Raw genomic sequence first — 15,511 nt, forward strand, 5'->3', positions numbered from 1 at the left:
AAAGTACATCTGTTATTAGTTAAAATCTGTTTCAAAATGAAGATTTCAAATGTCTTTTTTATTTTATTTTATTTTTTACATCACTTCAGTAAGCTTACTGTTGAGCTCTATCATTGGTCAATATTCTTAAGTCTTAATTCTCAGTGTTTATGAACTCTATATCAGAATGAAAGTGTGTTGTGCGCTCTGCTTTTGAGGAAGGTGAACCGAACCCTGTTCTGATATTTACTGTGGGTCACATCAGAGTTATCATGCAGGTGCTTCAAACTGTAGTAGCACTTGTCCTTTTTTTTTAAAGTCCTTTTCTTCTGTGCATTTAAATATTACAACACTCTTACTCTATTGGTGATTTCCACCCTTAATCACATTAATCATTTCTGAAACAAAAATTTCTTTCATTTTTCCTGCCCAACACTTCCCAGCACACACCCAGGTCACGTCTAGACTCTCATAGCGTCTTTAACATGCTCTCGAGCTCCTGATGAAATCTGTATCAGCCCAAATAATGGTCCTCCTGGCAGTGTTGGCCTATAGCTGCTAATGCGCTCTGCAGGAAGCTGCAATTTTGGGCTGACGCAGCGCCATTTTTCCCCTTCGGGTGCGTTGGCGTTCTCTGGAGGAGGGGACGTTGGTGTTGCCATGCACTTTGTTGTGTCATAGAGGTGATGGTGTGTGTGCTAATGAATTTCTACTCTCTGTGCCAAATGCTGACACTCCCAGCATGCTCAGGGGCTTTTTCTACTTGTTTGTGGACAGCACAAGAAGAGTCACATTAACTTTCTTTTCTGGGCTTGCTGAGAAGCACAATATTTGTAAGCACTTTGGTCTTCCTCATGAGCAGGCGGGCTGTTTTACCCCAAAGCCATAGTCAGGGTTCAACACTGCATTGAAACATGTTCCCTGTAGTCATGCCCTGTAACCTCTGCCCTCAGACCTGGATAAAAAAAAACACTGTACCTGTTAAAGGGATAGTTCACCAAAAAATGTAAGTTCTTCCAACATTTACTCAACACAGTGTCCTTCCAAACCAGTATGACTTTTTTGGTCTTCTGTAGAACACAAAAGGAGAAATAAGGGAGAATTTTTTTTACACACCGACGGATATGACAACTTAAACAATGGCTCACAAAATGTAAGTCTCTTCTGATGCCGAAACACCATCTGTTCTCGCATGTCTTGAAACCGAATGCGACACAATTTTTGAATATGCAAAAGTAGGAATGAGATTTGAGAATTAATGTGGAAGGAAATATTAACAGTAATTACTACATAAATGTAAGTCTTTTCCTCACATAAATTGCATCAGAACACATTGGAATATGTAATTTAAGGGCTTTTCAGACTTTTCGCACAACCCAGGTAAACCGAATCCTGGGTTATCTTGATTCACGTTTCGCACTGCTCAAAATTTACCCTGAGGTTAACAATTAATCCTGGCTATTCATACGCTGTTGTTTCACACTTTTCCATTGCTTAACATCTAAGTAACATTCTAACACTGCATCATTTCACACTGTACAAGTTTTGCACTGCAATACAGGGTAAACACTGCAGAAGCAGGGTCCGTTAAAAGTGGGGTTTAGAACAACGATAACCCGGCGTTAAGCGCAGTGTGAAAAGCCCTATAGACTACTTTTTTCCTCTAATGCCTAAGTACAGATATTAGCTCGATTTTGACACGACCCGTTTGACGCAGGGTGTCGCGGGGATTCGTAAACGATAACGCGACAGGACGCAAGATTCGATCGCTTCAGTGTGTGAGTTTGTGTGAGTTTGTGTGAGTTTGTGTGAGTTTGTGTGAGTTTGAGTGAGTTTGAGTGAGTTTGAGTGAGTTTGAGTGAGTGGGTGAGTTTGTGTGTGTGGGTGAGTTTGTGTGTGTGGGTGAGTTTGTGTGTGTGGGTGAGTTTGGGTGAGTTTGGGTGAGTTTGGGTGAGTTTGGGTGAGTTTGAGTGAGTTTGAGTGAGTTTGAGTGAGTGGGTGAGTTTGTGTGTGTGAGTTTGAGTGAGTTTGAGTGAGTGGGTGAGTGAGTTTGAGTGAGTTTGAGTGAGTTTGAGTGAGTTTGAGTGAGTGAGTGAGTTTGTGTGAGTGAGTTTGTGTGAGTGAGTTTGTGTGAGTGAGTTTGAGTGAGTGAGTTTGTGTGAGTGAGTTTGAGTGAGTGAGTTTGTGTGAGTGAGTTTGTGTGAGTGAGTTTGTGTGAGTGAGTTTGAGTGAGTGAGTTTGAGTGAGTGTGAGTGAGTTTGTGTGAGTGAGTTTGTGTGAGTGAGTTTGTGTGAGTGAGTTTGTGTGAGTGAGTTTGTGTGAGTGAGTTTGTGTGAGTGAGTTTGAGTGAGTGTGAGTGAGTTTGTGTGAGTGAGTGAGTTTGTGTGAGTGAGTGAGTGTGAGTGAGTGAGTGTGAGTGAGTGAGTGTGAGTGAGTTTGTGTGAGTGAGTTTGTGTGAGTGAGTTTGAGTGAGTGAGTTTGAGTGAGTGGGTGAGTTTGAGTGAGTTTGTTTGAGTGAGTTTGAGTGAGTGAGTTTGTGTGAGTGAGTTTGAGTGAGTTTGTGTGAGTGAGTTTGTGTGAGTGAGTTTGTGTGAGTGAGTTTGTGTGAGTGAGTTTGTGTGAGTGAGTTTGTGTGAGTGAGTTTGTGTGAGTGAGTTTGTGTGAGTGAGTTTGTGTGAGTGAGTTTGTGTGAGTGAGTGTGAGTGAGTGGATGAGTTTGAGTGAGTTTGAGTGAGTTTGAGTGAGTTTGAGTGAGTTTGAGTGAGTTTGAGTGAGTTTGAGTGAGTTTGTGTGAGTGAGAGTGTGTGTGTGTGTGTGTGTGTGTATGAGTGCGTGTGTATATATGTGTGTGTGAATGTGTGCATGTGAGACGGCACACAATGACTGGTCAGAAAGCAACGTATAGTCTGACATGTTTCTTGTCCACGACACGACAAGATTTTAGGAGTCAAAATCGCGTAATCTGACACAGTGACTATCGTAACACACAAAAAAATTAGTAACCTGAACCAGGCATTACACTGATACCAAAAGACCTAGAGGGGCAAGTGGGTATTAGTGGGACATATGATAAGTGCATGCATAACATATATTTGACAGTGTCCTTTCCAATTCACAGTATATGAAAAAGAGCTGGTTGTAGCAAATCATTACAACATTTTGTGTTCTACAATAGAAAGCCAGTAATATGGGTTTGGATCAACATCATGTTGAATAAATAATGACACAATTTTCATCTTGTGGTAAAAAAAAAAATAGTGCTGCAGGGATTACTTTTTTTATTTGTATCACCCTGGTTCCCTCGACTAAAACCCACTAGAGCCCTAATCGGACCGGACTAGTTTCCCAGGGGGTCGTTAGAGAAATTCGCTTTGCAGACGTACTTTGTGATTTTAATCCCGTCCGAATCTGCCTAGTCTGTTTTTCTCACACAACCTCTGTAAAAAATTCCAGGGCAAATTGTCTACTGTTTTTCTGGAAACTCAACAGTCCTCGGAGAAATCTAATCCCGTCTGAATGATTGCAGATGGTGTTGTGTTTTTTTGACCTACCTGAGCTACCGTTAGCGCAGTAGTCTTCAGCGTGCTTTCATTTCGTTTCAATATGGATGGTATCCGACGAAAAAAATATATATAAATAGTCAAATTTTAATATCAGGGTCAGGTAAGAGTAAGATATTTGTCTAGATTTCTCTGCTCACTTTTTAATTTATTTTTTATAATAAATTAAATTCATATCAACAAATAATTAAAAGACACACACACACACAGCACATGACCTTCTGTAACGGCCACTTCTAGAAAACACACACTCCCACTTCTGTATTAAACACTGATGTTGGTCCTTCCGAATCGGTACATGAAATCAAAGACGTCTAGTGATAATAACTGAATAATAATCAAACGTCGTTTAAAAAACTAGTCCCGTCTGAATAGGGCTTAGGATTTTTCCATTGACTTTCCAGAAAATAATCATTGTGACCAACAAAAATGTAGGTAACACTTTAGTTTAGGGTCCAGTTCTCACTATGAACTAGTTGGGTTAGGGTTAGGGTTAGCATGCATGCATTATTAGCATGAATATTACTAGGATATTGGCTGTTTATTAGTACTTATAAAGCACATACTAATGCCTTATTCTGCTTGACCATATCCCATAATCCTACCCAATACCTATTACCTAGACATAACAACTACTTTCACTATTAATAAGCAGTAATTAGGAGTTTGAGGCAAAGGTCATAGTTAATAGTCAGGCAATAGTGAGAATTGGAGCCTAAACTAAAGTGTGACCAAAAATGTATTATTCTAACATGTCTTGTTTATCAAGATAATTTGCTCAAATGAACACAACTATTATGATTAAGCCTAAACACAATCACCAGAAGAAGAAGTTTGGCTTAAACTAACTACACCACGGTCACGTGACTTCATCATTAAGCTTCTGACAACTTTCAATCTTTATTGAAAATCTAGAGTGAGAGTATAAACGGACTACGGTTGTAAAAGCGTATTATCGAGTACATGTGTTTACCCGTTTGGCGTAATGATGTTTAATGTCCTCGACAACCTCTGTAGTCCCATTTAAAATCACGAGTGGGTATTACTAATGTATTTTATGTCATAGAATAAAACATGAATGCATTTTGAGCTTGTGTTTTCATACCTTTATTTCAGTCATTCAGCCAAAAACACATTGACTTGCTAACTCGTTTCCAGGCGTTAGGACTCATTCCTGCAGCACTCTGTTACGATTCCTTTAATTTGTTGAAATTGAGAGCAAACTTTCTCGGGCACAGAATTACGATTTCACTTTCTCTACATTGTAATCCAAATCCTTGTTCTGAGATCCGCCTACCTGCTCTTCAGGTGCTGTGTTGCTGTCATTCGTGATAATCTCATCCCTGCAAATGTTTTCAGCTCTGTGTCCATTGGAGGATTATTACACTTCATCTTTGTGACTGTGTTGATTTGTGGCTTGTGCAAATTGGGCTTCTCGGAAATGCTCTGAATGATGGGGCTTTTTAATTATATGAATATTTACAAAGGACGGAGGAAGGTCTTGTAGAATGAGTGTAATTGTGTGGTGTATTTTCTCCCTAAATCAGAGCAAAGTCAGGACAGTGTTGCTGGCATGTCGGACTCCAGCTCCTTGCAGGATGTTTTCATGGACCCCACCAGCTCTCAGGACAGCAGCCACAAGGTCGATCCTGGGAAGTGTAGTGTTTTTCCGGAAGAATCAAATGCCATTGGAAAAGAGAAACGGGCCACAGGAGAAGACAATATAGGTAATGATCCCAACACATACAGTTCACACTGCCAAGTTTTTAGGGTGAATAACAGTATTTATTGTAAATGTGGGAGCAAATCCAGAAGTACACGCATGGTGAGTAATGATGCGGAAGTGATGATGATAAAGGGCTTCCAACAGTTTAACCAGTAAATATAATGCTTAAAGTCCCTGTAAAGGCAATTCTAAAAAAAAAAATCTAAACACATTATAAATGTTAGAAATGTATTGCTAAATCATATTACAAAGACTGTGAACTGTGAAGTACTGAATTGTGGAGTTAGACCGTTAAACAGTTTTTCACCATTGCTGTGTTCCGGATTTTTTGGGCGGGGCTAAAACAGGGGCTCGATGACGCACTGAAGCCCCGGAGCTCCTGGACACGCCCCTACTTGATGACGCACTGGAGCCCCTGACGCTGGCCCCTCCCCTAACAATATAGCACATTCACATCAGTTTGCCTATCGCGAGTTACTGTCAGTACTATTAGTTACTACATCCTACAGTTTGCTAGCTAGCTATGCCTTCGTCACGGAAATGCGTATTACCTGGATGCGATCACGTACAAAACAGATCGGTGTCCTTATTTAAATTTCCGAAAAACTATCATATCAACAAGAGGTGGATTAATTTTGTGAAGAGCCACCTTGATGGAGAGCTGAGGATCACCGCCAAAACCCGCCTCTGTAGTGATCATTTTACACGGGATAGTTTTATAAACTTTCGTCGGAGACAACTGGGATTCACTGATAATCCGCTGTTACTGGTGAATGGGGCCGAACCGCCTATCTCCCGCCTCGGCGATCATCCTCCCGTCGCGCCGACAACTGGTGCCATCGTCGGCAGTGCGTGCCCACCAATGAGTGTAAGTTGCCTTGTGCTTATGTTATAATTATAGTAGGTAGTCCAGGCTTTGTAAAACAAATTAAGCTGCTAGGAGCATCCATTCCGGCTGTAGCGGTGACAGTTGAGTGTGGCGACGGAAGCTTTCCCGCGAGTGGGCGTGGTTTCAGCACAGCCAGCGGACACGCCCCCAGCGTTTGAGAGCAGAGACTACTGCTCATTTTTTCAAGATTTTGATACCTTATTTTATGTACTTGCCAGCTTTTTTTATCATTCAAATTTGGCTGGGTGGCTAATAACACATTTTTCTGTGGTGTGACAAACTCAGAACACATACTTAATTTTGACTTTACAGGGACTTTAATGAGGATTAAGCACATTTCCCATTACATTTTCATTACATTTTAAAAAGCATCTAATTATCATTGTTGTAATGTTATATTACATGATATTAAAATATATTATTTAAAAATGGTTTTATCTTTTGTCCTGATAATACACTACTTTTCTTTTTAATTGCTTTTCTTCAGCAAGTACACATTAAATTGATTAAATGTAATAGTAAGACATTTATAATGTTTCATAAGATTTCTATTTCAAATGAATTCTGTTCTTTTGAACTTTATAATCTTCAAAAAGTCCTGAAAAAATATATAAAGCAGAAAAAACTTTTTAACATTTTACGATGATAAGAAATGTTTCATGAGCAGCAAATCATCAATCAATGAAGGATCATGTGACACTGAAGACTGGAGTAATGATGCTGAAAATGCAGCTTTGATCACAGGAATAAATTACATTTTACAATATATTACAATAAAAACGATTATTTTAAATCGTTATATTACTTTTGAACGGAAGTGTTTGACCCTGTTTACAGCTGGTATTAAGATGTGTTTTGGTCGATCGGATCACGAGTGGACGACTCTGAATACAGGAGTAAACGGGTCTAAAACACTTTGAGCTCGTCCAGTTTCCTCCACTTCCAGAGTTAGTGGAAAACACATTAGACCGGATTGCTTTCGTACTGTAAACGCTCATGTGATCGAATGTGTTCAAACAGCCTCTAAAGACCGTCTTCTCTCCGTCTACTGGTCTAATGCGGGAACATTATGGGAAGAGCAATAGAGCGGGATTTAAGCTCTGTCGGCTGAAGACTCAAGTTTGGTTTGAAGATGAAAAACGTACCAAACACAATGTTCTCTCTCTATTCCTGATTTCTAACACACACTCACAGCGTTCGGCTGATCTCGCGTCTGTCTCCGATCTGGAAAGCCCATACATTTACTCACCCATAGACCCTCCCCTCGAAGAAATCAGGACAGAAGTGTTTGAAAGTGGACAGAAGAGACGGATTAAACGGGAATGTGTTTCCCTCGTCTACTTGTGATCCGATCGACCAAAGCACATCTTAATACCAGCTGTAAACAAGGCCTATAAGTGTTTGTACTAAATTACTGCATGATGATGATAGAATAATCTTAATTGTCATGAAAATAATGTCACAATCCCAAAAAATGTATCATCCTAAAAAAATAGTCTTGGCTAAGTATAACTTCTATAAAATATAACTAAATACCTAAATATAACTAAATATAGCATTTTCTTTTGATATTTGATTGAAAAAAGCCAGTCTTGAAGGTTTTCATAAGATTCAGCCAATGTCATGCCAGGAGACAAAACACAATAGATACTCTTTCCCTATTCTGTTGCTTTTTACAAGCAAAATTTGCACCTCTGCCCTCTTAAAAATCCCACAGGCACCTTGGAGGACAAGAACATGGACATCAGCTCTGCCACACTGTCTCAAGAGTCTTCTGTCACACAAGAGTCTTCAGACACCACCTTATCCATCACCTCCCCTGAGGCCTCGGTCCCGAAAACCCCCACCACAGACACCCCGACCCAAGCTCCCGGTCTGACCCCGCACACGAGCCAGCCTCACAAACCACACACATCACACTCCCAGACCGGCTCCTCCGGCGAGGGCAAGCGCAGGCCCGAGCTGCCGCCCCCCCTCGAGGTCATCGAGCTGCCCAAGAGTCTGCCCACGGGACGGGAAGAACAGAGGAAGACACTGGTGGACGTGTGTGTGAGGTCTCTGTTCCTGTGTCTGAGCCGCTTCCCACAGCATTACAAGAGTCTGTACCGTCTGGCCCACCTGTACGCCTACAGCAGGACACACCAGGTGCGCACACACACTTCACACCGCACACCTGTCCTTTCTGTGAAAATATACAGTCAAACCAAACATTATTCTATCCTCACTTTCATAAATGAACTATAGTGTCCTGCAGCCACTAGTAAAAAAATATCAAAATTATATCTGTATATTTTTGGTTTGACTGTAATTTGCTTGTGGCCTGAGAACTGAATAAGAGAGAATTTTTGTTTTTATAAAACCCTTTTTTTTTTTTTTTAAACACTACTATATTTAGATTTTTTTTCTTTCTATAACATGGTAGAATGAACTGTAAAGCCACATTTTAAAGGTGATATTTAAAACATTTTCTTCTCGAGAGGGGTCACATTTTGTCACCTTTTTCACCCCTGATGACTTTACACCCGTTTTACTGCAAATATGTCAGATTTGGGGGAAATTCACAGTTTTGAATCCAAAATATGAGGGACTCGGCACATTTTTCGGAAGGTTTACAGTGAACAGTAGTAATTTACTCCAGAGATTTTCAAACTTTTCTTCTGTCTGTTCGACTGGTCCTTTCAAATGTGTCTAGCGTCTTGTAATCAAGCACATAAAGAATGATGTAGTCACACAACTATTATTATTATATAATTTATTTATTATTATACCATACAGCATTATTTTATAGAACAAGATAAAATAATAATATTCATGGTATAATGCTATAATCTTTTATGCCTCTCATGAGTAAAAAATTAATTAAAATAAAAAAAACTTTTTCATTACTTGAAGAATTAAGCTTATTTTATTTTAGCTAGTTGCTAAGAAAACCTTTCTCATTTTCATTTAGTTTGTTTAGTTCAAATACTAAAATTACTAAGTTATTAATAGTTTATATAAGTAGTTAAGGCACATATTATTTTAAATAATCCTCATAAAAATGACAAAAACACAACAAAATGACAAACTTTTAACTAAAATTAAAATAAGACAATTGATTTTCAAAGTAACAGTCAGAAACTATAAAAGTATTTCAATGATACTAAACTAACACAGCTTCCTACTTTAGCTACTGGTTGAAATGTCATTTTCACTACAAAATAAAAAATCTGCATTAAAAAACAAATACCGCTCTGCTGTATACTTACAGATGCACATTTATTAATTTAATATAATAATCTTTTTTTCTCATTCTAGTATATAGACTATTGAGAATTTACATAATTGCCTTGGAAACAGGCTTACTTTTCTTTATGCACATTATTGATTTCTGTGTGAAGTGTAAACATGACGGTGTTAATGAGATTCATCTAATTTAACTCCACTTTACACTTAGGCCATTGTTTTAGACAATGTTGGGCCACTCAAAACAATGTTTTCCTTTTTGTTGTTGTTGAGAAATCACCCTGCAAATGGCTTATAATTACACTTATGATTGTCTCTTCACATAATGCTGGGAATTATTTTGACAAAAAATGACAGGCATAACAATTTACTGCACAAGAACGCCAGCATCCACTCCAGATATAGGTTTATCTGTAATGTTAACCGAGCCAAGAGGATGATGTCATATTCACCAGCAAGCGTGTGTGTGTGTGTTTTTGAAGCCAGTGCGCAGTAGAGGACACAACCCACAGATATTGAAAGCTGTGCCCACTCGCCTCATAGGTGCAAAAAGAGCAGTAGAGCCAAGTTTATCTGCATGCCAGAATGTTGTGTAACACCACTGACCACTAAACAAACCACTTGCACTCACACTCGTATGCAGACGCTTCAGTTTGCTTTTGTCTTGTGGTTGATATGTGGAGTTGATATGTGTGCACACGAGGCCAGTGGGGAGTGCCGTACTTCACATATGTGGTCAACGCATGTAAAAACCCATGCTAAACACATCAAAATCCTGCCGAATTAGGCTAGCGGCATTTGTTAGACACAGCAAGCTCTTTAGATGTGATATAGTATGCAATATAGAGGGCATCAAGTGCTCTATTGCTTTTATAAAACTACTTACTACATATATGTGACCCTGGACCACAAAACCAGTCACATGGGTCACAATTTTGCTGAATAAATAAGCTTTCCATTGATGTGTGGTTTGTTAGGATAGGACAATATTTGGTCGAGATACAACTATTGAACATCTCGAGTGTCTTTACAAAAAAATCGAAACATTGAGAAAATCTCCTTTAAAGTTTAAAGTCACTCACAAAAATAAATGTTTTATATGTTTACGGTAGGAAATGTACAAAATATCTCCATTGAACATGATCTTTACTTAATATCCTAATGATTTTTGGCATAAAAGAAAAATCTATAATTTTGACCCATACAATGTATTGTTGGCTATTGCCACAAATATACCCGTGCGACTCGTGACTGGTTTTGTGATTCAGGGTCACATATCAAAAACATTTTTTAATTCATTTATTGTCTTTTAATAGTTGCCCTCTAATGGGAGATGTGCAGTGATATACATACAGTATAGCTGTAAATATATTGTGTTTTTTAGCATGTTTGACCAATCAGCTCCAAGAATCAGTAAAAACTATCTGTTTTATAATTATGGTTTGATAATTATGATGTATCTATATAATATGATATATCTAATATAGGCCCGGTTTCACAGACAGAGCTTAGATTAAGGATATAAACGTGCCTTAGATAAAAACACATTACTGATGTGACTCTGACATATTTTAAGACATGTCAGTGCAAGTTGCTCTTAGTTGAAACCGCTCAAACATGCATTTTATTTCAGGACTAGTTTTAAGCCTTGTCTGTGAAACCGGGGGATAAAGTCATATTGATTTAATAACAAGGATTAAATTCATGTTAAATTAATTAACTTAATAATACACTTATATACAGTTTTAAATACATTACCATTCAAATGTTTGGGGTCAGTGTGATATATTTTTTAAGGCAATGAATGCTTTTATTCAGCAAGGATGCATTAAATTGATTATTAGTAACAGTAAAGACTGTTACAATAAAAAATGCTATTCGTCAAAGAATCCTGAAAAAGTGTATCACGATTTCCACAAAAATATGAAGCAGCACAACTGTTTTCAACACTGATAATAATCAGAAATGTTTCTTGAGCATCAAATCATCATGTAAGAATGATTTCTGAAGGATCATGTGACTCTGAAGACTGGAGTAATGATGCTGAAAATTCAGCTTTGAATTATAAATGGTATGTATATATTACATTAGAAAACAGCTATTTTAAATGGTAATAATATTTCACAATATTACTGTTTTTACTAATCTAACATTAGTGTACAGTGTAATATTTAATTATGAAATAAACTGTCAGAACAAACAGAAGACTTAAAATGAATCAATCTACCCAACTCTATTAGCTAATTGAGTTTCAGTTGTAAGAACAGTTTGACCTTCACTGAAGTGACATGATTGACATCAAAACGTCTACAATACGAAACATCTGCTCGTCTTCAGCTTTTACCTATGGAAAATTGACCAATTTCCCCCCAGAACTTCATGTGGCGTCACGTGGAATGTTCCTTAAGACACCTAGATGTAAAATAGTGGAACAAAATCATGATTTATCTATTTATGATGACGTGTTTGAGACTGACTCATCTCCTACTGTGTATGATGACGCACGTGACGCGCCGACCTGCAGTGTTAGCCACTAATATGCAAGAGAAAATGTAATGGTCACAATGACATTTTTTGATGACAATAATGCAGTATGAAATATCTGTGGTTGGGAAACATCACGCAGTCCCTGAGTGTGATTATCTCATGTTCTGCTTCCTGGAATCTCCAGTTTCCCGTTTGTACAGAACAATAGCAGCTGCATTTGTCGCAACAAAAAAATAAAAGAAGAAAGAATATATATCCATAGGCATGTATAATTATATCAGTGACTGCTTAATGGAAGAGGAGGACACTTGAAAAGAAAGCAAAGCATTATTGGTCTTCGGGTAGAACAAAACCTCTGTGATTAATATTCTCCTGGCATAACCGTTCACATCTAGCTTGTTTCTCTCTTCTCGATCTTCTTCACCATAACAAATGTAATGCTTCAAACCAAAATGACAATTTTATAACTTCCTTTCTTCCTTGACGCAAACAGTGAATTATTGACGAATGACACACTGAAAAAAAATTGGAGTAGGATTTACTTGAAAAAAGCTAGGCAACTTTTTCCACTCAGAAAATGCTAGTAAATTTACAAAGATTTGCCAAGTAAAAACCTAAACATATTTATCAGTAGCTTTAATTAGAAATCTTTAAGTTAAATTTACTTGGAATATGGAATTAAGTAAACTTTACTTAACCTAGTTAAGTGAAAGTAACAAAGAAAATAAGTAATTTTAACTTGGCTAGTAAAAGGTTGATTAATATCGATTTAGTTGAAAATTCCTTTGCATTACATTTCACTCAAACAATAATATTGAATTATACCAGTCATTTATAGTATGTGCTTTACTTAGATTATCTAAGTAATTTATACTACATCATGTCAGATGTTAAGCATCATGTGAATGCAAAGACCTCAATACTTGGTAGACAATACACAATGACGGTAACATTTGATGGATCATTTTTGTGTTTGAATGTGTCATTTTGAGCAGAAAATTTACTCGAAATGTCACAAAATGGCAAGTTACTAATCCTGACAACAAAAGCAATGATAAAACAGTGTAAATACAGCTGGAAACCAGTGAAAAATGAACCTCATTAATTATTCAAGGTCCAGTGCATGATGGGAACCCCAGTATCAGAAAGTTGAGTAATTTTTACTTAATTTTATTGAGTTGATATTTACGCTTTCATTTCTACTCGCTTGAATTAAGTACTGATATGGAATTTACTTCGTTTTTTTAATTCTTGCCTGAACTAACTTTTTCATGTAAATTACATTGTTTTTTTCAGTAGTATTTACTTCACCAAAAAATCATTTTTTACAGTGCACAAAAACACCATAAAAGTATCATAAATTTCAAGTCTTCTGAGTTTTGTGTGATAAACCGACTGAAACGTGTTCACTGAAGATCGTGCACTAGCACTTCTTAGCACATTCATATTCAGAGTTCATAAGAGAAATAGCAATAACTAACTCTTGAATTAACTGTTCTTCTGAATCAGATCTTATTTGTGCATTGGGTGATCCAGTCCACAACACCTGTCTGTCTGAATGATTGGTTCATAAATCAATTAGCAGCTCATTGGAGGGGAAGATTATCACTGAATAATGACTTACATTTCATTCTGTCATATGACGTTCAGAAGACCTGAAATAGAGCAGATGACTCTTATGGACTACCGTTATGGTTATTTGCATCTTTTTTTGAAGCTTTGAAGCTCATTCATTATGATTGCATTCAAAAGGAGCCAGTACAGTTATTAAAAAGGAAGGCATATGGGTTTGGAGTCACTATATCATGTCATCTCTCTCCCTCTCTCTCCATTGTATGTGTATTTGTGCTCTTTGCTGACACTTTCGTACCAAAAGGACTCACATAAATCATGTCCATCCCTTCACAATGAGAAATCTGTCTGATCTTTATGTAGAGAGCATTCAGCTCTGAAATTTAATCACCCCACCATGACAACCCAGAGATTTCATAACCGCCACAATGCGTTTAATCGGCACGTCCCCACGGTGAAAGCGTGGAAATTCAGCTCTCAGATTTAATGAATGGCCCCAAACAGCGTTGAGCTCTCGTTTGTACAGTGTGTGATGCGCGGCGGGAGAAACACGTGTGTCTGTGTCCTAATAAAGAAGTCAGACTGCAGCGCTATGATGTTATGTGTTCATTAACAGTGAATTAGCGGTGTGGAAATGGATTTGATGGGATGATACAGTGTAATTATATTGGAGTGTCACGAGAGCTTTGATTAGCTTTCAATCTTTTGCCGTCTAATGGGAGCTGTTCGTTTACATTTTCAAGTAGTTTCTTGGGTTTTTCTGGGTTTGGTCAAGCACGTGACCATACTTCTCATACTGTTTTTTGCTGTGCACACAATGCAAATATTCTCAATTCTAGATGGGAAACTAAGATTAAACTTGCAGTACTATAGGGCTGCCAAACGTACCGGTACTAGCAGTGCCAGTCAGTACTAAAAAAAAGTGTGTAAGCTGAAGTATAGCACGCTTAGACATGGAGAACGCAAACACTTGCATTTTTACTGATAACAGCAGAAACAACTTAAAATACTCCCATCATTTTTGGTCATACCAATATAATTGTAATATATCATTCAAAACTGTAAAGGGTCTGCTTTTATTTGTGTAAACTCACTCACAATAACAACAAAATGTTATTGTGAGCGCACATACAGTACAGGTCAAAAGTTTGGAAACATTACGTTTTTTAAATATTTTTTGAAAGAAGTCTCTAATGCTTATCAAGGCTGCGTTTATTTGATCAAAAATACAGAATAAAACCATTAATATTGTGAAATATTATTACAACTTAAAATAATAGTTTTCTATTTGAATATACTTTCAAAAATAATTTATTCCTGTGATGCAAAGCTGAATTTTCAGGATCATTACTCCAGTCTATCACATGATCCTTTAGAAATCATTCTAATATTCTGATTTATTATGAGTGTTGGAAACAGTTCTGCTGCCTAATATATTTGATGAATAAAAGGTTAAAAAGAACTGCATTTATTCAAAATAAAAAATATTTTCTAATAATATAAATCTTCTTTACTATCACTTTTTATCAATTTAACACATCCTTGCTGAATAAAAGTATTGACTTATTTCAAAAAAAGAAAGAAAAAAATTACTGACCCCAAATTACTGAACAGTGTATATTGTTGTTACAAAAGATTTCTATTTTTAAAAAATGTGCTGCTTTTTTTATTTTTTTTATTTTCTTTTTTTACTTTTTATTCATCAAAGTATCCTAAAAAAGTATCTCAGGTTATGAAAAAATATTAAGCAGCAGAACTGTTTCCAACTTTGATAATGAATCATCATATTAGAATGATTTCTAAAGGATCATGTGATAGACTGGAGTAATGATCCTGAAAATTCAGCTTTGCATCACAGAAATAAATGATAAATTAAAGTATAATAAATTGAAAACCAATTATTTTAAATTGTAATAATATTTCACAATATTACTTTTTTTTCTGTATTTTTGATCAAATAAATGCAGGATTGATGAGCAGAAGAAACTTCTTTCAAAAACATTAAAAATAGTAATGTTTCCAAACTTTTGACCTGTACTGTATATCTAGATGAACATCAGAGCGAGCGGATAT

General features: G+C 37.0%; 1 protein-coding gene across 3 annotated transcripts in view; it reads left to right on the forward strand.

Annotated features, from left to right (window-relative positions):
- The window catches only part of cabin1 (calcineurin binding protein 1), a 130,611-nt gene that overhangs the window by 53,158 nt on the left and 61,942 nt on the right, over positions 1-15,511 (forward strand). For all 3 annotated transcript variants that reach the window (XM_084087299.1, XM_084087301.1, XM_084087300.1), the window contains 2 exons: positions 5,087-5,266; positions 7,872-8,299. In XM_084087299.1, coding sequence (XP_083943425.1) covers positions 5,087-5,266; positions 7,872-8,299 — 608 coding nt within the window. The remainder of the gene's footprint in view (positions 1-5,086; positions 5,267-7,871; positions 8,300-15,511) is intronic.

The sequence above is a fragment of the Abramis brama genome (genome assembly GCF_963993115.1).
Source record: "Abramis brama genome assembly, chromosome: 16".
Taxonomy (NCBI): domain Eukaryota; kingdom Metazoa; phylum Chordata; class Actinopteri; order Cypriniformes; family Leuciscidae; genus Abramis; species Abramis brama.